The sequence below is a fragment of the Elgaria multicarinata genome, chromosome 7 (assembly GCF_023053635.1).
Source record: "Elgaria multicarinata webbii isolate HBS135686 ecotype San Diego chromosome 7, rElgMul1.1.pri, whole genome shotgun sequence".
Taxonomy (NCBI): Eukaryota; Metazoa; Chordata; class Lepidosauria; order Squamata; family Anguidae; genus Elgaria; species Elgaria multicarinata.
Genome location: NC_086177.1, coordinates 73,066,934 through 73,093,332, shown reverse-complemented (window position 1 = coordinate 73,093,332; position 26,399 = coordinate 73,066,934). Strand labels below are relative to the sequence as shown.

The 26,399-nt window shown below is 40.0% G+C and overlaps 2 protein-coding genes across 7 annotated transcripts in view; one reads left to right on the top strand and one right to left on the bottom strand.

The window, feature by feature from the left end:
• The window catches only part of CSPP1 (centrosome and spindle pole associated protein 1), a 66,409-nt gene extending 60,795 nt beyond the window's left edge, over positions 1-5,614 (bottom strand). For all 5 annotated transcript variants that reach the window (XR_010025671.1, XM_063130808.1, XM_063130809.1 and 2 more), the window contains exons 1-2: positions 5,534-5,614; positions 993-1,104 (exon numbers count right to left, since the gene is read on the bottom strand). Coding sequence is in view for 4 of the 5 variants with exons in the window: in XM_063130808.1 (XP_062986878.1) it covers positions 993-1,094 (102 nt within the window). In the remaining variant the exon portion in view is untranslated. The remainder of the gene's footprint in view (positions 1-992; positions 1,105-5,533) is intronic.
• Positions 5,615-6,843: 1,229 nt separating this feature from the next.
• On the top strand, positions 6,844-20,357 carry COPS5 (COP9 signalosome subunit 5). Of its 2 annotated transcripts, none has more exons than XM_063130807.1 (8): positions 6,844-7,066; positions 9,706-9,940; positions 10,556-10,684; positions 12,589-12,654; positions 13,859-13,944; positions 14,299-14,410; positions 15,674-15,822; positions 16,899-16,965. In XM_063130807.1, the coding sequence occupies exons 1-8, from the start codon at positions 6,915-6,917 to the stop codon at positions 16,933-16,935; spliced, it is 966 nt and encodes a 321-aa protein (XP_062986877.1). In that variant the 5' UTR covers positions 6,844-6,914; the 3' UTR covers positions 16,936-16,965. The 2 variants fall into 2 exon arrangements, with proteins under 2 accessions (XP_062986877.1, XP_062986876.1); XM_063130806.1 differs by lacking the exon at positions 16,899-16,965 and adding an exon at positions 19,974-20,357 and having other exon boundaries at positions 6,845-7,066.
• The last annotated feature ends 6,042 nt before the right edge of the window (positions 20,358-26,399 follow it).

Sequence of the window (26,399 nt, the reverse complement as noted above, 5' to 3'; positions counted from 1 at the left end):
CATGCAGAGATTGTAGCCAGCAAGACAATTTATATGGAGAAGACTGCTTCTGCAGACTAATTGCCCTTGCTGGACAAGATTGCTGAAACAGGCCAGCAAAAAAAAAAAAAAGTCCAATCCAGAAGGGCAATAGATACAATACAAACCTAAGTTCAACTGATTTATTCCCATCCATCTGAGCAACTGAATCAAGAATTACCATCATGCTTCAACCCCGCCCTCCCAATCCCTTTCATTGTGCCTCATGACTTTTCACATTGTGAAGCTGAGGGCAAGAACTGTCTGATTGTGGATTCTTATAAGTTGTTCTGGGAGTCTTTAAAACGGGATAGAAATACTTTGAATAAATAATAAACAACATTGGATTTTAAAAGCATTTAATGACTTCCAAACAGAAACACAGAAATTATACCAGGTCAGAATATTTATCCATCTAACCCAGCATTATCTATTAAAACTGGAAATAGTTCTCAAAAGTCTCAAACAGATGTCTTTCATATCACATGTAACCTGATCCTTTTAACTGGAGATGGGAGGGACTGAATTCAGAATGCAAAGCACATGCTCTACCGCAAAGCTATCACAACTGGCACTAGAGAACAAGTTACATACAATAAGTAGCTCAGATTTATGTATTTATTGTAGGTATGATTAACTTTTAAAATTCTCAAAGCCCCCAAAGGGCCAACTTTGGATAATGTTACTATTTAAGACTATTTGGGCTACAGTAGAATCATACATCATATTGTCAACACTGTGATTACTGAAAATATTTGGCTGACTACATCATGTCAGCAAAGGCCATGGAAATATTTGTCGTGGGCATTTGGCTCTGTTTTCTTTATAATACCACATAAAAACACATTTTAAATCAACTGTATTTATGCAGTTAATAAGGAGAGGCACTTAGAATAAAATCTTGAGAGTAATGTATTTATGAGACGTCAGCCTGAATTACATCAGTGCTCTTCATCTCAGTTTTAAAATCTTACCTGCATTTCCATGTAAGGAGGATCATTTTCAAGTTTTGCCTTGTCTTGTGCCAATTTGGCTTTTTGATCTTCAAGGAACTGGTCTAGGTTCTCAGCCATCATTTTTGGGATTCTGGAAATGATACTGGATTATTGAAGGTAGCACTTAACTGATAAATAACCCAAAACAATAATAATCTAACAGCTACTTTATTCAGAGCTATGAGTCATTCAATGTTAATAATAAATGTACAGATTACACAGGGGGGAAATGCAGCCTCTGATTTTTTAAAATCTACATTTTCGCAAGATCTCAAAATAACAAATCTGCAATTTACTGTGCTCTCACAACTGCCCACACAAAAACAGGTTTATTACAAAGCAAATTGAGAGACTGCTCTTCCTAGAAAATGTTAAGTAGCCACAACTAGGGGCAAGATCCCATCACAATGCAACCCACATAGATGCACACATAAAAGAATGAAGTATGTTGGGAAAATGAATAAAACAAATTATACCCAGGAGGCAAGTTATAACTGGCTGCCTTCACCCAAGAGGGTCCTTGCACACCCACTATCTGACTAATCAAAGGTAATCCGCAGCAGGTAACAGGTGCCTATGTGTGGGTTACTCTCTATGGGGAATAAATTCCACACTCAAGTGTCTGCTGCTGCATACATAGCACCCTTGCTAGACCAGGGGAAAATGGTCAGAGCTGAAATGTATTTAATTTATTTATTGCGTTTCAACATTGCCCAATAGCAAAAGCGATTACAAATTACCAATGGTTTTTGTGCCGGAAAAACAATTCTATTCATCCCTGATGACACACACACCCAATAAGTGAACAGTACTATTAAAGCTGATAAATCACACCATCTGTTGGCAAGGAAATATAGTCACAAATCAGGTGCATATATTCTACTGCTATATGTGACCCATCTTTGGGTTGAGGCCAGTGAGTAAATCTTGGATGGAATTGCTAACAGCCTACCAACAACTCAGCTAAATATCTCCTTTTCCAACCCAGTTCCAGTGCAGACCAACTTTCTGCTACACACTGTAATCCCCTCCCCTCGTCTAGTGGGGGGGGGCGAAGATGAATCAACTCACCTATCACTCAATGCCTTTGACCATCTTAACACGATTGCAACACATCACCAGAATGTTACTAGCTATCTTCTTTTCTCGTCTTAAGAGATATTGCCTCAAGGCACCCACAATGACAACTCTATTTACATAAATCCTAAGAGTCAAGGATTACATAACTGAAAGGAATCCTGAATCTTTTCACAATCATAGGCACTTGGCTGTGAAGGATCTCTAAAAGGCCATTCAGACTAATACCAGACCTATAACAATATTCAATTATCAAAAAAAACTGCTGGTTTAAGACCACAGTTAACTCCATCTCATGATGGCTCAAGCTCCACAACGCCAGGAAATTGGAAACTTACACTGATATCTTTTTGGACCTGTTCAGAAGACACCTTAAAACCTGCTGGTTAACGCTTTTGTTTAAGCAGCAGGGTTTAAAGTGTTGTGTGCAATAAGCTTTGCTAAACCCTAATCACTTTCTAACCCCAGTCGAACCGTCTGCAGCAGGGTTAGCAACTCTAACCATTGCTTAAAGTGTTGTGTGTGACAGCACGGCTTGTGGTTAGTGCTAACCCCAGAGAACCAGTTTCACTAACCACAGTCCCTGAAGTGTCGTCTGAACAGGCCCAATGACGATCTGTCGTTGGTTAGTGAGTGAGCAGGGTTTAGCAAACCGCATCGCATAAGATACCACTGTCATGTTTCTCAAAACCTCTCACCTTATTGGGAGACAATAAAGAAGTCTGCCACATAATCCATAAAGCTTTATTCAGGCAATAAACATCTCTTCCCACCTGAAAAGAATCTAACTCCTACGAACTTTCCTCTGGGCAAAACTATGCAAACTGAGCATAGTTTGTCCTTTCAAGAAAAACGGAAAGCCTTTTCCCAGAAAGCTTTAACTTCAATGAGATTGGTTCAGAAGAAGCCTTTGGTGAGAAGCTAGCCAGGCTGACCTTCTGTTGCCTTCTTTTAGCTCCGCACCTTTGAGTCTGCGGCATACTCTAGGATCAGCTAGCCCTGAAGTGCCCTCCTACTCTGAAGAAAACTGATACCCAACAAACTGTGTGTTGTTAACATTTTCAGAGATAAGGTCTGGTGAAGGTTCATTCACAGCTGGTGAAGAGCCCTGAGAGTCACCTCCCCCACTACCTGTGTAGGCTGGCACATTTCTGGTGCTGTCTGTTCTGCTTCAGAATCTGATTCCGATTGATCACCTGCAACTCCTTCCCCAAGCCTAAAGGGAACAGGCCTAGTCATGACAACCTGCTGCTTAACCAGCAGGGTTTAAGGTGTCTTCTGAACAGGCCCAGTATGTGCCCTGTGATCATTAATGATATTGTGCTATGGATAACATGAGATAGCCTTAACTCTGATCTTAAACCAGCAGGTTTATTGATCATTGAATTCACCTGGTTTTTATGAAAGAAAATTATTACAGTGTTCTGGGGGAGAACTAAAAAACAGAACATAAACAAGTCATTAAATTGAGTAAACACATACAAATGAATAGATATGTCCCTGTATGTTCAGAATAGCTTGCTTTTGAATAAGGCTGCACAGGACTCCAGCATAGCTTTTTCCTTTTCTTTCCTCTTCCTCAGTGATCTGTCAATCAGTGAGAGTGAGCCCCTCAACTTTCAAAATTACCTCACTCTTATCTTATTTGAGAGTTTCCTGCTATCCCTCCCCCAAAGTCAGAATGCTGACAGGAACAGTGGAACTCAAAACGTTTGAGCATTGGCACCATTCTAGCTTCAGAGTGAAACTGAACATGCCTGAAAAAACTTTACAAGCAGTTGCTGCCATAGGTTTTCACGGGGCAGAAAAACCTTGATAAACTGCTGTTTAGAATTTCATCAAACCGATGGAAGGCGTGACAAGACTGAATAAAGTACATCAGAATTTGAAAGAAATATATGATATGCCAAGACACAGCCTGAGTAAAAACTACAAATCAGTTCTCAGCAAGTTTTACGGTGCTGTATCTGTGGCAATTTGTATTGCATAGGTTTGAAATTCTGCATGAATTTTGAGCACATCAGGTAGATTATGGATGCCAAGTTTCAGGTTATTAGCTCTACAGGCATCATTTTTATAAGTAGTAGAATGTTGAGGTCTATAATGGTGGAACTTTTTTTAAAGGAACTCCACTTTAACTACAGCTCCCCCCCCCCCTTTTAATATATTCAGTTCTAAGGACACAATCCTATGGTCCCTAGACATAGAATGCAGGGGATTCCTCCACAAGAACCATACAAGCTGTCCTCCAAGGTTGGAAAAGCAACCTTGGGGGGCATTCTGGTGGGCAGGGGAGAGGCCAGAATACAAGTTATCCTGCGCCTTTTTCAGCTTCCTGCTCTCCCCAGCTGAGGGCAAAATATGCAGGCTGGGAGGACAGGGAGATAATCTCCACCACTACTCCCACCCTGCATTGGATGATCATAAGCCTCCGAGTTTGTTGGGCTTCTGATCATCGAGGGTGTGTAACTGATAGGATTGCATCCTTAGGTTTTAATCACATGCACATTTAATTAATTAAGTCCCATAGCACTCAGTGACATGAACTTCTTGGGGGGGGGCATGCTTAGGCTTATGTTGAATGCATTTGGTGAGATATTCAAATCATATGCAATGATTTTAATGACAGAACTGCTATCTAGGAGTCACATTAAGCATTTCACCAATCTTGATCCTGAACATATGCTGTTCCTTTGGAACTTCACAAACTGTGTTCTTCAAAACATTTCTTCACATATATCTGGGGGGGTTATTTTATTTTTAAAGACGGTACAGCTATCTGAGAACAGAAACCTTCTCTATATCCAGACACGGAATTACAAGATAGGTAACACAGAGCGAGTAGCAAGGGAGGTTTTGTTGTGAGAAAGGCAGAGAGATTTGAAAGAGAAGAGCAACAGCCGTTTCCACGCGTCGGTTTCTTTAAGAAGCTATTCGGCGTTGTTAGGCAACGGGAATACAACAAGAACTGGGGCCTCTGAACAGTCCTTGCGGAAACAGACCTCGCAGTATGTGCTCCCCTGTAGAAAGCAGAGGATGCGCCATCCTTTCTCCCAAATGATAACGACACACACTCCCAGCTAGCCAGAAAAGCCTGCCGAGCAGTGCCTGCCTGCTCGCCTTTCACCAAACTCTTGAAAGGTGTGTGAGGGGAGTTCCTTCAGCCCTCCACTAAAGCGAAGAGGCAGCGACCACCATCCTGCCACTACTAGAGACACTGGTTAACCCCCCAAGGGAGGAGGAATATGCTCCCCCTCAACGGCCGCGCATAACACACATACGCGAACTTCCCAGCCCTCTCTTCAAAAAGAGACCCGACTTGCGGGCGGGGAGGGACGACGCGCGCTCTCTCTCTCCCCCCCCCCACGCCCGGTCCCCTCAGCAGCGGAACGCAACCCACACCCCGGTCTTCGCAGCGGCTCCTGCCGCCAAAGGGAACCCACCTCTCCCGCCGCTCGCTGCAGAGGCCCAGCCTCCGGGGGGACTGTCAAGCGCGGCAGCTCCCGCCGACTCTCCCAACCGTTCAACCGAAGTCGCTCACAGCCCTCCGCCTCCTCTGGGAGGAGTCAACAGCAGGCGAAGTTGTGCATAAACAGCTCCCTCTGCTGCTCAGCACCAGGCGCCCATCCTAATTTATAAGGCGGGGTGGGTGGGATGATTATAGGGCTTGCCTGTGTTGCTGGGGATGGGGTGCTGGGGTCTTGAGCCTCCTTTGAATCCTTTTAACCCTGGATATGTGTGAACTGCTTGTACGTACTCCGTGGCAGAAGGCAAGCGCTCTGTGCACACTCAGAGGAGCCCTCTCTGCTGATGCAATAATCCCGAATAGTCTCAAAGGCTTAGTCCCGAAATAAAACCCATTGTAGGTACCAGATGTCCGAAGTGCGGTCCTCACTTCTTTTCAGACGAACATAATCAAGTCTGGCCTAACCAACCTACTTCCTAATCTTCGGGTTTTGGCAGTTCGTGTCCTATTCTGCAACTCAGTGTGCTGTTTTAATTCTCATTTACTAGGAACAGAGTTGCTCGACCTCTCCATATCTGTATTAGGGAGATCCAGCATTTCTATTCCTCGTAAATGAGAGTTTAAGCACAGTACTGAAGGGGCACAAAAAGCTTCTCAAAAAATGGAACAGGGTTGGTTATAATGGGTTTAGAAAAAGGTTGCTATTCTATTTTAATGCATTTTATATTATTTCCAAAACGAAGCTCAATGAAATAATCAACAGGATGAACACAAGGGATATTTCAGAGGTGAATCAGCGGGGCATATTGCATCATACTCGCTCTTACTTTGGGGGTTTGTTTTTTGTTTTGTTTTTAATTCCAGGAATCCTTTTTAAAACGAGCAGCGGCTGCCCATACAAATTAAAAGACATTTATCGCAGACTTTACGATGAGAAAGAAGACGTGAAGAACAATAGAGGGTTGAGCGTATGTGACTTGCCTTTCCAGCACAGCCACCGCCATATCGGCTTTATTAAGTGGTGGGAAAGGTTTCAGGACAAAGCGGATGACTCCCAAGAGGCCTTATGCCACGACGCTTCTCTTCACCCGGCGCCGGGAAAGGAGAAAACGGCCGGTCTCACCGCGGGAGGCCAATTCAACTGCTTTCCATTAGGGGGCGAGCTAACTCGAGGCGTCGCGGAGTGGACGAAACCATTAGCAAGGAACTACCTTCCTCTCGACAAACACCCACCCACTTCCGTAGTGTTTGGTTCGTGCTGTTGCGGCAAGTGGGCAGAGAGGCAGGTCTGGGAGGGTTGGGCTGCCCGAGGCGTTTATTCTTGGCCGGCTTGGCTCTCGGCCTGAGGAGCCGGTGACATGGCGGCTGCCGGTCCTTCCGGGAGCGGGATGGCCCAAAAGACGTGGGAAATGGCCAACAACATGCAGGAAGCGCAGAGCATCGATGAGATCTACAAGTATGACCGCAAGCAGCAGCAGGAGATCCTGGCGGCCAAGCCGTGGACCAAGGAGTAAGTGGTGGCCAAGACGGGGGAGCAGCAGCAGGAGCCCCCTCTTGCCCTGGCCTGCTTCTAAGAGCTCGACCCGGACAGCCTGGAACTGGGCTTTCCCGACAGTGTGCAGCTAGGGCTAAATTTCGGGGCAAATGCTCAGGGCCCAGCCTCCCCCACCCCATGACCACCCAAACAGTGGCAGGTGATGAGGGCAGCAAAAGCATTTTATCCTTATAGTCGTCATGGTGCTATGGTTTAAGTAAATTTAAAATGCAAAACTGCACGTGCTCAAGGGTGGTTGTTTGGCAGACAGTTTTGTTATATCAGGAATGTAGAAGAAGTTCTAAAGTATGGAATGGCAGTTGTGGGGAGGATACAGAAATACTAGATGTGTGGTTCACTAAGATCATTAAGGAAAGAGTCTAAAATTACCTAGCTGCACCACTGTTTAATGTATCCTGATGCTGTTTAGTTCCAGAAGTGAGGGCTAGGTTGGTGATAGTTTAATTGCCCCAGAGAGGACCTTATGCAGTGCTAATCTGAATTCACACTGAAGAGGTTAGAGATGGCAGAGGAGAGGTAAGCAAAGAGGTAAGATTGGATTTTGGAGATCCTAGGGAGGCAGAAGTAACAGGATGTGGCAGTCATTTGGATGCTAGCAGAGAGAAGAAAATGATGGAGTGCAAATAGAACACAAAAGAAAGTAGGAATGAAGTATGAATTCAGTATTTCGTCTCAGCGTATATATGCTGTGGTCCCTTGGTCTTTTGCCAGAGAGAGGCAAGTTTATGAATTAGAGAATTGGCTGCTCTTGCAGTGCAAGTCCTGATAGCTAATGCAGTGTCTTATTGTTATCTTTATTGTATTTATTTTTATTTTCAGAATTTATCAGCCAGAATGTCATCCAAACATGGATTTCAGGGTTATATACATAGCATTTTTAAACAACACAATATCAAAATATAAAGCACTTTGCATATGCTGCAAAGTGTAAGGCCACAAGATATCTGTTGGGAAGAAAGGAATAGTTCATACATTTTTAGAACTGATCCTTTAACTTCTCTCTATATTAATTTTTCAGCTATCCCTATAATGTAAGATCTGAACAGTTCTTAAATTAAGAGGTTGTGAGGAGCAATTCTGAACCTGGGTTTCCTACATCCAAACACAGTTTGCCATATAGTGTGTAGCTTGTTTGTTAAATTAAGGAAGAAATATATATATATATTATTTATTTAAAGATGAATATACTACTCTATAACCATGTTCTTAGAATGGTTTATGACGGGGGGGGGGACAAATTAAAAATACAACAAATCCATAAAACATATTAGAACAGTGTTTTAAAAATTACCCATATAAAATTAATTTAAAGCAGAAACAAATTAAAAGGTCTGAGAAAACAAGTATTTGGTATCAAGGTAGGCAAGACTAGGCAAGTCTCTCTGGGGAGGGCATTCCATAGCTGCAGTGTCATGGTTCAAAAGGTCCTTTCTGGGAGCTGGTAAAATTGGCAAAAATACCAGTGTAATATACCTGAACTGCCTGGTTCCAGTTAGCAGTGTTAAAGATGTTAAAGCTGTGGTCCAAACTTGCTGAAGATTCCAATCAGTCTTTAAAAGCAGCAGCACATATAATGCATAGCAGTAGTTCAAAGAGGATAACCAAAGCCACAATGTCCCTGCCCAGGTAGGGTCATGGTTGGTTCGCTAGCCTAAGTTGGTAATGGGCGTTCTGTACCACAGATGTAACCTGAACCTGTAAAAGTTGAATCAAGAAGCATCCCCAAAATCTAGAACTGCCTGGGCACCACTCATCTGGGTGGATGAACTATCTACTAATAATTCCAAAATCTGTAGTATGCCAATGCCTTTATTAGGACCAACTAAATATGCACAAAATTGTGGACAAATTTTCAAGATCTCCAGATTTTTCAATCAGGCAAGATGTTATAAAAAGTTGGGGGTGGGGGGCTGACAGTGTTGAAGTCATGAAGTCTGCATGGTCAAAGTCTTAAAATAGAGTGAAGGAGGAGTACAGACTTAAGTGGATTAGCCTCTACTAAGTGTCATGCAAGCCTGAGATTATACCTAGGATTGTTGGAACAAACAAACACATAATGGCTGGTTCTCCCATTATTGAAAAGATAAAATCCAGCTGTTACTTCGATTTGTCTCTAACCTTAGGAGGAACACACAGTTTCGTTCATAGGTAGAGAACAAAAGTAAAGTGAAACATGGGAGTTTTTAGGTTAGCAAAATTGGAGATTACTTTTGGGTAAGGCATTAGGTAAAAAAGGTAAGTAGAAGCCAAATCGGGTACTATTACCTAGTGGTTGGACAGAACAGACATGAAGATCTTGAATGCTTGCCCACAATCTTGTGCATATTTGGTTGCTCCTAATAAAGGTATTCCCTGACCATGGGTTTTGGAATTTTTCCTATTGACTATAACAGTTTATTTTGTTCTGTGTCTACCAACACAACCTCCATCAATAAATTCAATAAATTGAATTTCAGTTTATTGATTCTGGTTGTCAGGGTGCGCACTCTTGTCTAGAATAATTTCTTAATTGTTATTTGCATTTTTTTAAAATTTTCCTTTCATGTCATAATAGTTCCCTTGCATTTTTAAGGTCGTTCATCTTTTCATTGCAGCCATCATTATTTCAAGTACTGCAAGATCTCTGCCCTGGCTCTCCTGAAGATGGTCATGCATGCTAGGTCAGGAGGCAACTTGGAAGTGATGGGCTTAATGCTTGGAAAAGTGGATGGTGAAACTATGATCATCATGGACAGCTTTGCTTTACCAGTGGAAGGCACTGAAACACGAGTTAATGCTCAGGCCGCTGCATATGAATATATGGCTGCATATATTGAAAATGCAAAGCAGGTAAAAAGAGAAGCCTGGTTTCCTTTTAGCAATTTAACATGCATTAAAGCAGTTTGAAATCACATTGGGAACTGAGGACACTTCAGCCTGTAACTTCTGAACAATGTGTGTTGCCTTTGAACCCCATCTGGTCTCACTTATACTACCAATTGGGTATAAACTTGGGTCAAGTTGAGTTCAGAGGAGACTTTGCCTAGTTTTTTCATGAAAGGGCTGTTTCTTTATGCATATTCTACTGCTACATTTCTCGATTTTATGTACACCTTAATCTTGGGAATTTCAGGGAGAGGGGAAGTGATTCTTCAGTTTAATTTCTGTATTTGAGAAGTATACAAGAGGCTCAAAGTTATTAACATAATATGGTAGCATAAATGCCATTGCCCTGCTTCTGGTTTTCCTGGAGTTATCTGGCTGGTCATCCTTTTTTGTGGTGGGTGGAAGGATGTTGAACTAGATAATGCCTTTTTAATGGAACTTTTATGTTCATACATTGTTTTATTTTGAAATACAATCTGCTGTTTAGTAACTGTACAGAAGAGGGCAGTGATCACACTAATGCCTTTTTAAACACGTGCTTTTTTCTCTCCCCCACCCTTTTTAAAAAACTCTGGTTAGGTTGGTCGTCTAGAAAATGCAATTGGCTGGTATCACAGCCACCCTGGCTATGGCTGTTGGCTATCAGGAATAGATGTCAGTACTCAGATGCTTAATCAGCAATTTCAAGAACCATTTGTGGCTGTGGTTGTAAGTATAGTATCAGAACTTGTGAATTAAACACTAGAGTTTGACCATTTTAAGTTGTGTTGCTGTGAAAATACTGGATTGTGTTTTTCCTCTTGCTGGATTATTGTGTGATCAGGTGAATGCTATTTAAAAAAACTTGCTCACATTAAGTGGAGGCCTTTCAAATTACATCCAGTGTAAGAACTATCTGTAAACCTAGCTGCATGTTTCAGTTTATCACAATTGATTGTAGCCCGTATTTGTAATGTTATTTCCTAACATAAGCAATTCACTATATACATAGTTTCCCAATCAGAGTAAGAACTTTGCCTTGATTAGTTTAAACCAGGGATAGGCTACCTGAGACCCTCCTGTTTTGGATTACAACTTCCATCAGACCCAGCCAGCATGGGTAAAACAACTATAGGGCACCTGGTTACCTAAATCCGTTTTAAACCATGCTCATAGGAACAATTAATTGAGTTTAACAAATGGCCTTGTATACCTGGAGGGAACAATCCTATGGCCCCTATATTGTTTGAGGGGCCATAGGATACTGGGGATTGGAGACAGTGCACTGACATTGGAAGGGGGAGTCAGAGAAAAAGCAAAAGGGTTTTTTTCAGTTCACCGGGAACGGAGGAGACCAGAGAGGCCATGATGCGATCTATCCTGAGGCTCTTTCAGCCTCCTCCTTCCTCCAAAGTGCCTCCTTTAGATTAAAAAAAAGGGGGGAGAAGCCCATATAGTGAAAAATGCAGGGAGATGATGGGGAGGTGAAGATTGCCTCTGCCACTCATCCTGCCCTGCATCGGATGATCGGAAGGCTCCAGTTTGTTTTAGCCGTGATTCATTCCAGGTGCCATTGCCTAACCTGCCTGGGCATGGCTTATGTCATTCAAACTCTAGTGGCATGGGTTGCTTGAGGGGGGAACATCCCTTAAAAAACCCAACAACAGGCTATAGGGTTTTTAATATATATTTGCCTAGTTTCTTCATTAAAGGGCTGTTTCTTTATGCACATGCTTGCTGCATTGTCTCAATTTTATGTACATCTTAATTACCTTAGGAATTTGGGGAGGTAGGAAGTGGTCAACTTTTCAATTTAATTTCTGCATTTGACAAGTGCACAAGATGGTCAAAGTTATTAACTAAAGTATTATAGCATATATACCATGGCCTGTTGGGTTATTTGCAGGTTGTTTTTCCCCTCAAACAAGCAATGCTGCCCAGGTTGGGATGACATGACAAGCCACGCCTGGGCAAGGAATTAAGCAAATGGTGTCTGGTGCATGCTGCTGCTTAAACAAGCTACCGTGGCTTATTAAGCTGTGGTGATTGTCTGAATAGGGCCACTTTTTTTTACAGGTTATTGTATAGCGCAGTACACGCATGCAGTGACATTTCATAGAGTATCTAAACATTAATCTGTTTGCTGCCATTTTAAACATTTTAGGTTGCAACAATCAGAAGTGAAAGATACTTTCTGGTAATCAAATAATTTGTGTATTTCTGCTTTCAAGAATAATTGTGTGTGTAAATAAATACTTAAGAAATAGAATTTTAAAAGGCAATTACTTTGAAATATCTCCAGACTTCTAACTTGCATTGTAGCATGAGATGGAGTGTCAGCTAGAGAAGACGTATAGCCATTTAACATATTGGTCATTCACTGTTCCATGAATGTCATGGTCTAAATGGAGGTTTTCCTTCTTTTATATTTTTCTGTAAAATTACAGTTTAAGGCTACAAACCAGGATCTTTGATTTGATAATAAATAAAATTATACTGACATGGTTGGACAGTTTCTAATCCATTTAGTGTAAAAAGTAATGTGACAAGTAAACTAGAGAGTTGTGAAAATGACATTTAACTGCTTCTTGGTGAGTGCACTGCGTACAATAACTTCTAAATGCATTTTACAGATTGATCCAACAAGGACAATATCTGCAGGAAAAGTAAATCTGGGAGCTTTTAGGACATATCCTAAGGTAACAATTATGTAACTACGTTTATATGACACAAGATTGTCAGTCAACAGATTGACACCCCACTACCAAACATTACATGTGGTACAACACTATGCCATAACCCAATGACTTGTTTATTGTCATAGCAAAACTTGGGATCAGTTGTTAAACCCATAATTTGCTATACCTTTTAAAGTATACATTTTGAGACTTCCATGAATTATATCCAAAAAATTCCAGAATTAAATTATGGATCTCAGTCAGAAGACTTAGCCTTCTTCAATAGTTTCCTTTAGGAAGGTGATATATTGCACATATATGCCCTGTTGCATTTAATTAGTTTTATAGATTCTTAAGCAGTAACACAATTAAACTGAAATATGCTCTGTAGTAAACGTTCATTGGGGAAACTTCTGTTTTAACACTTTTGAAAAAGGAATCAGATGTCTGTAACTGTTTTATGGCATAAAAATGGGAAACAAAAATATTATGGAAAGTTGCTAATTATAAAGATTTTTATAACATTCATAACTGTTTAAAATATGTTTGAAATGTTGCATAGGAGAAGGCTAAGATTCCCTTCTTAGAGGGAAAGATCCATCTAGAGATAGCCTCAAGGGGCTAGAAGGGAGGGAGCCCCTTCCATCCCCTACACCTGATCGTGAAGTGGATTGCCGGGCAGGGGAGCAAAGGATGCCACCGCAGCTGGACATGAAATGTCCAACCATGGGAGAAATTCATCTTCCCATATTGGTGGGGACGGGGACACAAGAGTCCGAGCTGCTGCTGTGACAAGCAGGACGGATTCTTCTGTGTCCTGTCCCCATTTACAAGAACAGAAGGGCGCCATGCAAATAGCCATCCATGGAGTGGTCTATTTTCACTCCATGGACTAAAGTGTTGTCCGAACACACCCAGTGTAGTCCTTGCCTGCTTGATCAGACAAAAAAAAAGAAATGAAATGTTGATGAACCGCCCAGAGAGCTTCAGCTATTGGGTGGTATTGAAATGCAATAAATAAATAATAAATAAATAAATTGATGAAGACATCAGTCTAAAATTTCTCGATCAAACAATGCAACTTGCTTCCCATAAACTCATAAACATCCACCTGAAAGTGGAATGATATTTGTTCAAAGTCAGTTTTAATGAAAAAAATTAAGTCTTTTATTTGAAGAGATGCTGGTCTTACAACTTGTTTCTTACATGTATCTTTATTCTTCAGGGCTACAAGCCTCCTGATGAGGGCCCTTCTGAATATCAGACTATCCCACTTAATAAAATAGAAGACTTTGGAGTACACTGTAAACAGTAAGGAATTATTTCCCAACACAGACGTTTTAAAATGTTTACAACTTGATGTAAAAAAGATGTAGTTGTTTGAAACTATCTAAAAACCACACATTTGCTTCCTGAATAAGTATTAGCTGTGTGTTTGTGTAGTATGCTTTTTGTTTTGGAATAAAAAGGACAGGTGCATAATAGATAGGGTTCCCAATGTGTTTTGAAGAAATTCTTTAACAAGGCAAGGCTGCTTTTAGGAGAGGTAGAGGAAACTTTGTCTCAAGCAGTTTTTATCAAGAAGCATTAAATATTTCATTATGTAGAATCTTCATTAAGGAGCTCACTTTGAAAGTTTTTCATATGCTTTTTCTTATATTACAGGTATTATGCTTTAGAAGTCTCGTATTTCAAATCCTCCTTGGATCGCAAATTACTTGAGCTTCTCTGGAACAAATATTGGGTGAACACTCTTAGTTCATCTAGTTTGCTTACTGTAAGTATCATTGTTGGTTCTACTAAATACTTTTCAGCAGGCTGCTTCAAAAAGCAACCTTTGAAACACTCATTCCTTCTTGTAGGTAGAAAGATCAAATGGATAAGAACTGGTAAAATGAACTAGCAAAATATAGTGAGTCTGTGGTGTTGCAGTCCAGGAGAAATGTGCACTGTATGCACTCTTGTACAACAAGACGTTATGTCCCAATCAACACGAATATGGGGAAAGCTTTTATGTCGAATTGATTGCAAAGAAGGAAGCTGGAAGTAATCAGGAAGTAGCTCCCTACTTACTGCATCTTTTAGGGAGGACTGATTTTCTTGTTTAGCAACTAAGGGTGACATCTAATTGTGTCCCTCTATTCTTGGAATGGCATCCACCAGCGGAATGGACTTCCCTTCTCCCCTATGCTCCCCCAGTCTGGTCTGGGGAACCCTCTGGAGCACATTTTGGGGCTGCAGGAGGAAGGACACAATGGGAGAGGTCTATTCCACAAGCAGAAGTCTGCTTGAGCAATTTAGATGTCATCTTAAATATTCCTGAATTGCCATTAATTTATAACTTGCTACTACCAAAAGACTAAACTCTGGGGTGGGGGGAAACAAAAGTGCTTTCAATCAGTGTTTAATGACATAACTTATTACAACAAAAGAAATATTTCGATTGTGTTGGTATGAGTGTAAAGTAGTATTTCAGAAAGCCACTGTAGATCAGATTGTGAGAAGTCCCTCAAACTATTGCACTACTTGAATTACCAAAGTAAACTTGTTAATACAATTTTTATTGATACAATTTCCAAGACTGCAAGGAAAGGTAAGATATAAGATGACCTAAGCATCTAAAACAAAGCAAGACAATTGAGCATTCCTGCCTTCTGTGACCTTAACTCTGCTCTATGACAAGGTAACAAAAGTACCAGAGATCTCTCTACTCAGTCCCATGAGCAGTTCATTAATTAAATCACATACCTTACAGTTAACAATTAGATCATACTCTTAATATGTTCACACACAAACACGTTAATTTCATAGATTGTAGCTTAGTAAAGTACACCTTGTTTCACATATATAATAAAGCTCTCAGTAACTTTAGAAATAAACTTACTTTCCTTTGATCATTACTATTAGATGGCAAGATGCACCAAACAAAACACAGAAGTTTTGGAAATATTTTAAAGTTTGGTACTTGCTCGACATGGGTTATTCTGCATAGCAGTATAGATGACAGTTCTATTAACGTTTAAATATCTTCCAAATACAGAATGCCGATTACACTACTGGGCAAGTGTTTGATCTGTCTGAAAAACTAGAGCAGTCAGAAGCCCAACTAGGACGAGGAAGCTTCATGTTGGGTTTAGAATCTCACGATAGAAAATCAGAGGACAAACTAGCCAAAGCAACAAGGGACAGGTAAGGTCATTTCCAATCTGGGATTTGTTTTAAGAAAAAAAAAAGCCTTATTGCTGTGATGCAACCTCTGTAATGCCAATGTGTGTAAGTTATTATTTAAGGGGTGGCTGTCCTGCTTCCATCTTTTGGGAGTGAATGTAAGAAATGAACTGTTGTATGATCCTAAGCTATATGGTTACTGAACTGAAATGTTATGATGCTTGAATATAGTACTGTTTTAGATGAGTTCAGTTGGCAGTATTAGGGATTACTGGGTTTTCTTAAATCTTTGGAGCTCCTAGATATAACAACCCCAAAATTTTCATGGGTTTTCTTTTCATATCACCTTCATAATATAAACTGAGCTAAATAAATATTGGTAGGGACTGACACAATGGCTGAGCCAAAGAAGTGCATGCAAGTGTTTCCCTGTGTGCTGAGCGGGTTGGCCATTTCCCCCACTTTCTATAGCAGTCCTTCAACCTATGGGGTATGACACCTCCAAGGTTGTTTGTTTGTTTGTTTGCATTGTCACCCTTCCAAGTTTTTAGAGGATGCACAGCAGATCGCCAATAGAAGAAGTGAACTGTAAAATCCTTCCTCGTGTGTACATCTAGCATTTTCAATCTCATATAAATACTGATGTGTAGTTTATTACAAACTCTGATCAGTTCTTTGTAGAGATGATAGGAATCTTCCCAGTTTGGTGGGTAAGTCCTACTGCCCAGGAAAGGAAAGGCTATTCATGTGAATAAAGTTTGTCTTAGTGCTGATGAACTCAGGCTCCTCCTCTAGTTCTTCCCTGCCTCTCACTCAGGAGAGAGCCTTTCTGAACTCCCATTTCTTTGCTCTTATAATTTATCATTCTGCTTAGTTCTTACTATTTCCCTATGTACCTACTATTTTCACAGTTCCACTCATTTCTTAACACCTTACTGTTGGCTTTACAATACCCCACACCTTTTGCTGCTGTTCGGTCAGCTTCCAGGATATATCATAGCATGTCCCCGCTTTCAGTGCATTCATACCTATAGTTATTTTTCCCATTCTTTATTAAAATTACTGATTTCTTGTTCCTTTTACTGATAGACATTTAGGAATGCTCATAGTCATTCCCAGTTTCCCAACATATGACTACAGTTACCATATTATATATGAAGAAAAGGTGTGTTCTTCACAGTTTAGGGTTTGTTCTATAGAGTCCTGTATTTCTGGACTTGTTCTGGATAGAAGCAGTAGCTGTCAATAAAAGTTCAAAAGCCCACATCCTGCTACTGCCACTCTATATGACAGTACAATATGTGTGTTTCTTTTCTTTAAAAAAAAGTGAAGACTGTATTGAACTCATTGCCACGATAAAGTTTAATAAAGTCCCCAGTTAGACCTCAGTGTTGGGGAATGCTGTCTCAGCCATAAATCCTTTAACTGCTGCAACCAAAATAAATCTTCTATGACCCCATTCAGAAGACACCTTAAACCATGGCTTTAACCACGGTGATTAAGCCAGAAAGCCGGGCTGTGTTCAGAAGACACCTTAAACCACGGCTTTAACCACAGTGGTTAAGCCAGAAAGCCGGGCTGTGTTCAGAAGACACTTTAAATCATGGCTTTAACCACGGTGAATATGGCTTTAACACCACCACCTGAGGCAAAATGAACACAAACTAAGATTGTGATGGGAAATTATTTACAAAAGGGAATAAAAGGTCACTCTTCAAATAAAAGGATGATATTGTTTAAATTAAATATGCTTGGTTACCATTCTATTCCTAACAGGTAAGAGTATCTTCCCCCATTATTTTTCATGTTGCAGCACAGGCTGGCGTGTCGTCTGCACCTAGCATGCAGGGTACTTTGTACCCACCCTACAACTCTGTTGCCTGTTGTGGGTTGTAGGGTGGATATGATGCCTCCCCTGCCACACCGCACACGGATCCCATGCCACAGTGCAGGGAATAATGTAAATGGCTGCAACATGCAGGGCCAGTGGGAGCAGCCACAATGGCCTCTTTCCCCATTGCAATCATTTGTACCCATTCAGTAGCTTTTTCTTCAGACTAGATTTCCTGGGACGCCACCCCAACCAATTCTTATCAAATGGAACAGATGCTGAACACCATTCTTCCTCTGCTTCCAGTTCTTCCTACTTTTGGCATCTAGGATTATTCAGAAGTTTCAGAAATTATTTGCTGAAGTTGTCTCTGGCCAGACAGAAGATAGGAACCTAAAATGTATTATGTATTCATCATGTTTGATATATGAAATTTAAAATTATAGTTTATTCAGAAAATTACAAATTTACTGAGTTTACTTTTAAATGTTTTTAATTTTAATTATAATTTTATGAGCAAACCAAGTTTTGCATAATATGTTCCTGGAGGTGTGGCTCAAGCTGGACTTGTATCCTCAGAGTTTATAATACGTGCACACACAGTGTTAGACATACAGAATTGCTGCTTGTGTCCTTCCTTGCGGGAAGAGGCCTCCAATGTCACACTAGATAGGTGGATCAAGGCATGTAGTGCCACAGCCTGTGCATGTCAGGCTATCAACACTACTGCACATAATGGTACAATCTGCCTGGGCTGTGGCTACTTTGGCAGCATTCTCTACTAATGTCCTTCTGGCAGACATTTGTAAAGCAGTTTCATGGTCCAGTCCCAACACTTACCAGACTACAAATGAGACACCTTCATCTCTACAGAGGCTGCCTTTGGGAGGAGGATACTACAGCACGTGATATCTCATTCCTAATGGAGCTATCTATAGTCACCTACCTAATCAATGGGGCTAGCTGGGGGACATTCCACTTTTGAATGCGTCTCACACCAAACTGAGACCAGAGCATCGTTTGTTCACAATGGACTTTCCTTTCGGTTGGATGTAACAGAGACATCCAAACTACATCCTAGTATCAGATCGCTGATTCATCTTGGGGCAGGGGCATCCTGATATGCATTGTTGAGCTCTGCCCCAGTCTGGTGGAGGGAGAATGTTTCCATTCTTCATCTCCTTCCATCTCACTCCTAGTTTGATGGACTCTTCATTAGCGGGTCTGTGCTTAGCCACAGGATGGAACTGGAGCAGGGACCTGAGTTCATCAGCCCTAAGACAAACATTTGCCAGGTAATCCCTCCCCTTTCTGGGCAATAGGGGAGATGTCACCCATTGTTGGATGCCTCGGTCACACCAAACCGAAAGATCCTTCATGGTAAGTGACCAATATTCCAATCTTTGACAGCTTATTCTAGCTTTATTTAAGTTAAACTTTTTAATACAGATTCTAGCTTTTACTTGGTCTCATTTTTTGCTTCTTTTTACTAAGTACCCTACTCTTCCTTAGAACAGGATAGTTATATTTGCTTATATGTGGATTTGTGGCAGCCTTTCATCTAGCTTCAGCAGTCTAACTGTATAACGTAAACATGAGATGTCGCCTTATCCTGAATCAGACCTTTGGTTCGTCTAAGTCAGTATTGTCTACACTGACTGGCCTTTCCCAGCCCTGATTGGAGATGCCAAGGATTGAACCTGAGACATTTTTTGTATGCAAACCATATGCCCTGTCACTGAACTATGGCCCTTTCAGATTGTTGTCTGGGTTTGCTAGCATAAAGAAGACGTAGGAAAAACAGTGAAAAAGAAAACATTTGACATTTTTCAATCTGTGTACTTTGTGCTTTGCAAATAATGAGAGAACAGGTCCCCACCATGAGGGGCTTTCACAAATTGATTCAAGGAAAGCAACAGGGAAAGAGGAGGGAAACAAAAGCAGGAGTAAATGAGAAGAATATTGAATTATTTCAGTTACATGTACCTTGGCTTAGTTACAGAAGTGTATTTGGACAATACAGAATTCCCTGTATCTGTCGCAGATACTTAAACTATTGACATATGCAGTAGAATTCTTCTTTGTTGTAGGTTAGATGTGTCAGACCCATAATGTCTGCAGTTGTGTGCTCATGTACAAAGAGTGTTTGCATTTACCTTTTAAAGCAAATAGCTTTTGATAGTTGACTGAATTGTTGTGCTTGCCTTTTCATAACTGGACAGTTGTGGAGATTCATGGGGTTATGGGCACCGTGAGCTCCTAAGACATCAGAAGAACTTGCAATACAGTGACCGAATTACATTTAGCCAACGTTAAATTTACGCTCTTATTTTTCTCTTAGCTGCAAGACCACCATAGAAGCAATACATGGATTGATGTCTCAGGTTATTAAGGACAAACTTTTTAATCAAATTAATATTGCTTGAAGTAGATCACCAACTGATATGTATCTTCAAGATGGAAAAAGACATACCTATTTGGACTTGTTCAGTTCGGAACTGAAGCCAGAATGGAAATCTTCAGTTAATTTGTAGTACTTTAAATCATCTCTGCCACCTCTTTGCCCAGTTTTAAGAACAGTACTCTGAAATTTATTGTAACTCTGTTCTTTACCATAAAGTTTTGGTTGTTGCTTCAAAAGAATAGTAAATGTGACTGTTTCTGGATGATGGAAGTTTACAATTTATCTCTTTTGTCAATCTGCAATAAACAACTCTTAAAAATGGCCAGCAGCTTTTTTCGTTTTGCTTTGTTTAATTTTATCTCTGAATTTCATCATTCTTTCCCATTCCTCTTTGTAGATCTCTTGAGCCAGAAACCGTAAATTGTTCCTTGATTAGACCTTCCAGTCTCTCCAGTTCTCAAAGTACAGAAAACACTGCACAGTCTCCCTACAGTACATAATCCACTCTTTCACAATTAGTCCATGTCTTGGAGCACTTGTTTTTTTTCTAATTTACACACAAAAAACCATTTGTAGACAAATTAGTTGTGGATTTCCTCACAAGTGTGTCTACTTGTATTATCCTATCTTCCCCGGGCTAGAGTTTTTTTGGGACAGCACCCAGTCATTTCTGATAATCCCCACTGTCTATGGAGATGTAACAGGTTCTGATGCTGTAGTCATTCATTCCTATTAAGCGACCACTTTTTAGACTAGGCTTCCCCGGTAGTCACATTTAGAGGAATCTTGATACAGAAACATCTCTTTTTTTCTGTGCAGGAAACAAAATTCTGAACTAGATGGACCTATGGTTGGATCTAGCAGGGAGAGTGTTCATATAATATGCAGAAAGGAAACTGCCAATTCTTAGGCAATATAGATAATTAAAGACAAATTTATTTCTATGTTACAAAACCAGCCTTCTCCTTAGTTTAAATATTTTAGGTGAACTTAATGAGAGTAAATTTCTTAAGTGTTATTCTGAGAGATATACTGATTGAATGTTCACAGATTGCACATGGTGATTCATATATTACTGCATCAGATCACAGTCCCAGATACATTATATGGAAATGACAACAATTAGCTTCAGGGAAAGTTGCTTGCAAGTAAAGTGTTTAAACTCTGGGTATTGGTGTGCTAAAATTTCTTTTGGTTGGAATTGTGCCATAGAACTCCATGAATAAACAATGTATTGACTTCATAGTTCCCTGAATTCTTAAAAGGTTTTGTCTCAATGTACAACTTTGCTACATTTCCAAATGAAGAACATTGCAGTATACATTAGAATAACTCTTGAAACCACCTCCTCACTATGTAATTAGCAGAACTACCTGTAACATCTATGACCAATATGGGATATTGTAGCCCATTTCTCACCCTCAAACCATTCTGTAGCCTATTCCGTCCCCACTCTTGCATGAATCACTAAAGAAAATCCATGCCATGGTCATCCTCACTTCAAAAGCACAATTACTCAGATGCAGCTATCTTCTTGTAGGTACTACCCCTTCACAGCTACCACCCATGTGTTGCATATCTTTCATCCTGAAAGATCAGCTCCACCAGGTTCCTCCCTCCCCAGCTGTCAATGGCATGAAGCCATTCCATCAGGCAACAGCAGCAGAGGGAATGATGGGAAGCAGAGCCAGTCGAGAGGCTCTGCTGAGAGACCAGCTCTATTTGGCTTTTCTCTGAACTATCTCCATTCAAGCTGGTCATTATAAGAACTTGGTAATAAGGGTCCCTGAGTGTGCTTGTGTTTCTCTTCCTTTGTCTGGTTTTTATGTCTTTTAGAGTGTTAAGCATTTTATTGATCTTACAAAAGCTACTCTGGGAACCTCCCTCCCCGCCTTTTTTTTCCTGGACAGCAGGGAAAATGCTTTAAACAAATTTCCTGATGAGCCTACCAAGAGGATCCAGGCACAATTTTGCTTTAGGTGTCTGTTGTTTGTTATGATTTGATGGTATGGCATTGATAATCGAGAAGAAAATCAACATTCTGTCTTGAGTTCTTAATCCCTTACTAATGCATGAGCTGTATGCAACTTAAACCAGGAAAAGAACAATATTTAAGGTACAAACATGAGCTTATAAATTCCAATAGAGAAAAGATCTTTCTAGGGTGATTTGGACTCTAGATTCCTGATTATTATCATTTTTCATTTTTAGAAAAGTTCCCACTGCTCAAAATTGTGGAAGAAAAAATAAACATTGTACGGAGACTGCAAAATTAAGCTGTTGGCAGGGGTAGGAGAAGCAACAGATGTTGTTTTTGCCTCCGTGTTTTGCTTTTTTCTCTAGATGGGCCCTTGACCTGGTGGGGGCAGAGCTGGAGTGGCCATGGGATTCCTTGTATCCTAGTATCTCCCCTCCCACCAGCATGTCCCCTCAGGACATGTCCAGGAGGGGATGGGGAGAGGGTTCAAATACCAAGACTCCCCCTTCCAAGGTGGTAGCAGTGTCTACAGACTCTGGAGGGGGGGGGTCTCCAATGAATCCTATGGTTCCTGGGACATTCTCCCAGGACCATAGAATTGCTGTCTTAATAGTTTTTGTTTAAAAGTTAATCAATGGTTAAGCATTTAACCCTTTTATTATACAAATCACCTCAACAAAGTAGACTGACAAGAAGGGCTATTAAGTTCAATTTCTCAAAATCTGATTTCTTTTTATGTCCATAAAGGAGTATCCCACATTTCGCCTCCAGAGGTGCATATATATTTTGGGAGCAATGTACTTACCTGAATAGTAGGGAAGTGAATAAGCCACAGTAGGTCAAAACAGGTGTCCTCCCTTACTTGACTTTTTCTATGCTAAAGAACCACAAACTTTTCCTCACAGGAGACTTGCTCCAGCCCCTTGATCATTTTGGTTGCCCTCTTCCTCATCCTTTCCAGCTCCACAATATCCTATTTTAGGTGCAGTGACCAGAACTGTATATAGTATATGGTTGCACCATAGATGAGTCCCAATGTTGAATATATATATATATATATATATATATATATATATATATATATATACACAGTAGTTGCACACTGGGAATGTATTTTAATTGAGCTATCCACCACAAGCCCAAGATCTCTTTCTTGGTCAGTCACTGCCAGCTCAGACCCTATCAGTGTATACATGAAGTTAGTCATCACTTTACACTTGTTTTCATTGCATTGTATTTGCCGTTTTAATGTACATTTCCCCAGTTTGGACCGAAACTAGTTCTCACAGTCCCTTTTTGTTTTAACCAACCTAAATAAATTGGTGTCATCAGCAAACATGGCCACCTCACTGCTTAACCCTAAATCCAGATCGTGTATGTACTAGTTAAAAAGCAGCAGTCCCAATACAGATCCCTGAGGGATCACACTCTTAACATCCCTCCTACTTATCTCTGTACAACTATAATGCAGAATACATTTGTTAATGTTCTTTACCATTTAATATTTGTTATACTGCACTTTGTATACATGCAATTGTCCATTAAAAGCAATTAGAAACCTAAGTTGTTTGTTTTGATTATCTTGAATTCATTCATACAAATGATGGCTTGGATCTAATGTTGTGTCCTCTCACACAGTAGGACTTCCACTCATGCTATGGGACTTTGGAGGCAGATTTGGAGGACATGCAAGGGGCTGCAGTGGGGAAGGGAAATCCATTCCATAAGCGGTTTCCCTTTGTTGGTGGATTCAACTCAACATATTTCTGTAGATGTGTCTTTAACTTCCTAGATGCTGACATTGCAAAAGCAGATCTATGTCAATACAAATCACTGTTGCAAATTACACTCATATTATTATCTGTAGTAAGCTTATGTGGACTTCATGTTGCCCATTTCCAAGCATCTCCATGTAATATAATGAAGATTTGCATTATTGTGCATCACATCACAATTGGCTTAATTTTGCAATAGCTTGTACCTCCAGGAGCCATGTGGTTTGTTGTTCTATTTATGGACAATTTCAAACTTAGCTACCTGTTTGGGATACTTGTCTGCAACATCAAAGATAAAGTGTTCACATTAAGAATAGAAAATCTGATACATGGGTCATCTATATTTAAAAACTGGTAGTTTCTGAGACAATTCAAGTAGGTATAATTCCTCTTAGCTAGTGGTCTTTACTTATGAATCTGAAACACACTGGCAGCAGCTTATTTTGGCTAAGTCAAGGAGTGTGAGATTTGTTCACTGCTTCAGCTGAGCTTATCCCCGTCTCACAAGGCATGGGTATAGTTGGGCAACCCAACATTTTCTTTAAGCTTCATTTTCTTAAGCAAGAGTAATCACTCCCTGTAATCACACAAACTGTTCTGCAAGGCTAGTTTATTTGCCTGATTAGCTGGGTTGCCTTCTAAAATCTGTTCAAAATTTACATTGTTTAAGTTGTAAACTGATTAAAGCTATATCAAAATGTAGGATTAATTGCAGTCTGATTGGTACGCTGCAGAAAACGGAAACATTTTTTACTGAACTATTTTACTGTTTTATCCATTTTCACAGATTGAAGCTATTCCTTGACAATATGGTGGAGGTAATATATAATAAAATTCCAGCATGGAGATTGTTTGTTTTTAAAATCAACACAATGTCTAGCCGGTTTTTATTTTGAACAGTCACAATATTGCACAATTCAATAATACAATGGAGTACAGTGAAACCTTTTGAAAATAAGCATGACAGCAGAAGACCACGGGACTTGGAATTATTCTCCATCTGAGTGTTTTGCAGTTTAAATGTGGTACAATGCAGAGGGGAAAAAGTTTCAGGAAAACTGCTGTGTGAATGACAAGATGCAGACATAAGGATCGTGCATTCACAGGAATTCATTTATGCTTCTGAAGTCTGCACTGTGTCTGAATTCGTTGTATAAACTTAAGTGAAAACATACTGTTTACCTTTCAACATTTGTCTACATTTCTGGATTATTTTAAAGTTAGTTAAACTGTAATGGCAACTTTTGCGATCAAGAAGGATGGTTTTCTTGAGTAACTAGTTACATAAAGCAGTGCTACAACTGCATTGTTGTTCAATTTCATATTTTATTTACGTTTAGTATGAATGTGGATGTATTCATAGATGCATACTGTGTGGTTAAGATTTAGAATTGCTCCATAAATTTACTCATCAAGATGATTTTGATCCTGTTCTTCCCACTACCATCATCAATGTATACATCAGGATAAGCTGGTAGCTCTGGTTTCAGTAGGACTGTGAAATTGGAGCCACCAGCCTCCCCTGGTATACATTAATTACTTGATAAAATAACATAAGAAACTAGCCTCATCCTCAGGCCTGGGTTGTGTAGATAATACGTTGCAAGACTAAACCAGCAATCCTTTTTTCTTTTTTTTTAAACATTTCAGGACAACTGACTCAATGAAGGGAAGCAGGCATTTACTTGGAACCCTTCTCCTAGCTCATTGATCTATTTGGTTTATACTTTGAAATTTATGCTCGTGTTCTTTCGCAATAGATGTACAACTTCCCCCAGATCTACCTTACAGAGAGTTTGTATAAAAGATATATGTACACATTCTTTGGTCTGCTGGCATAGCCATTTTTGGTGGATCTGATTGAAAGGGGTGGGTGGGAGGTAGGCAAGCATTTTTAATCATACTATTTTTATAGTACTAATAAAAATATAAAATTTGACTATAATGGATAAGATGGTAAGGGACTTTGCAGATTAAAAGTGTTATGTGCATAAAGAAACTGTAATTTTTAAAAAAAGGTTTCCTGTTGTCGTCCCCCAAACTATTTAGGAAGTAAAAGATTTAGGCTGCAAGCCTGTGTATGCATATGTGAGAGTACTGAACACATGGAACTTCTGTGTAAACATGCGTAGGACTGCTGTGAAAATATGATTTAGTATTTTAAATTAATTCATAGTACTAGTATTTTTGGTAACACCATATTGGCCCTGTTCAGAAGACATCTTAAACTATGGTTTTAACCAGTGTCATAGTGCTATAGCCTTCTGGATCACAGCCAACTCTCTCTCACACATACTGTGTGTGTGTGAGAGAGAGAGTGTGTGTGTATGTGTGTGTGTGTGTATATATATATATATATATATATATATATATATATATATATATATATATATGAATGAATATGCATTGCTGCGTTGTTGTGGATACTATTTATTGTTTATTTGCTGTATTTTAATCTTGCTTTTCAGACAATATTTGTCTCCCAAAATGACTCACATCAATCAATAAAAAAGAGAAACAGGCCCTGCCATCAGGCTTACAAAATTAAATGACAAGATACACAAGGAAAGGGGTGTGGAGGGGAAAGGAAGAGGAAGGAGATTGGCTTTT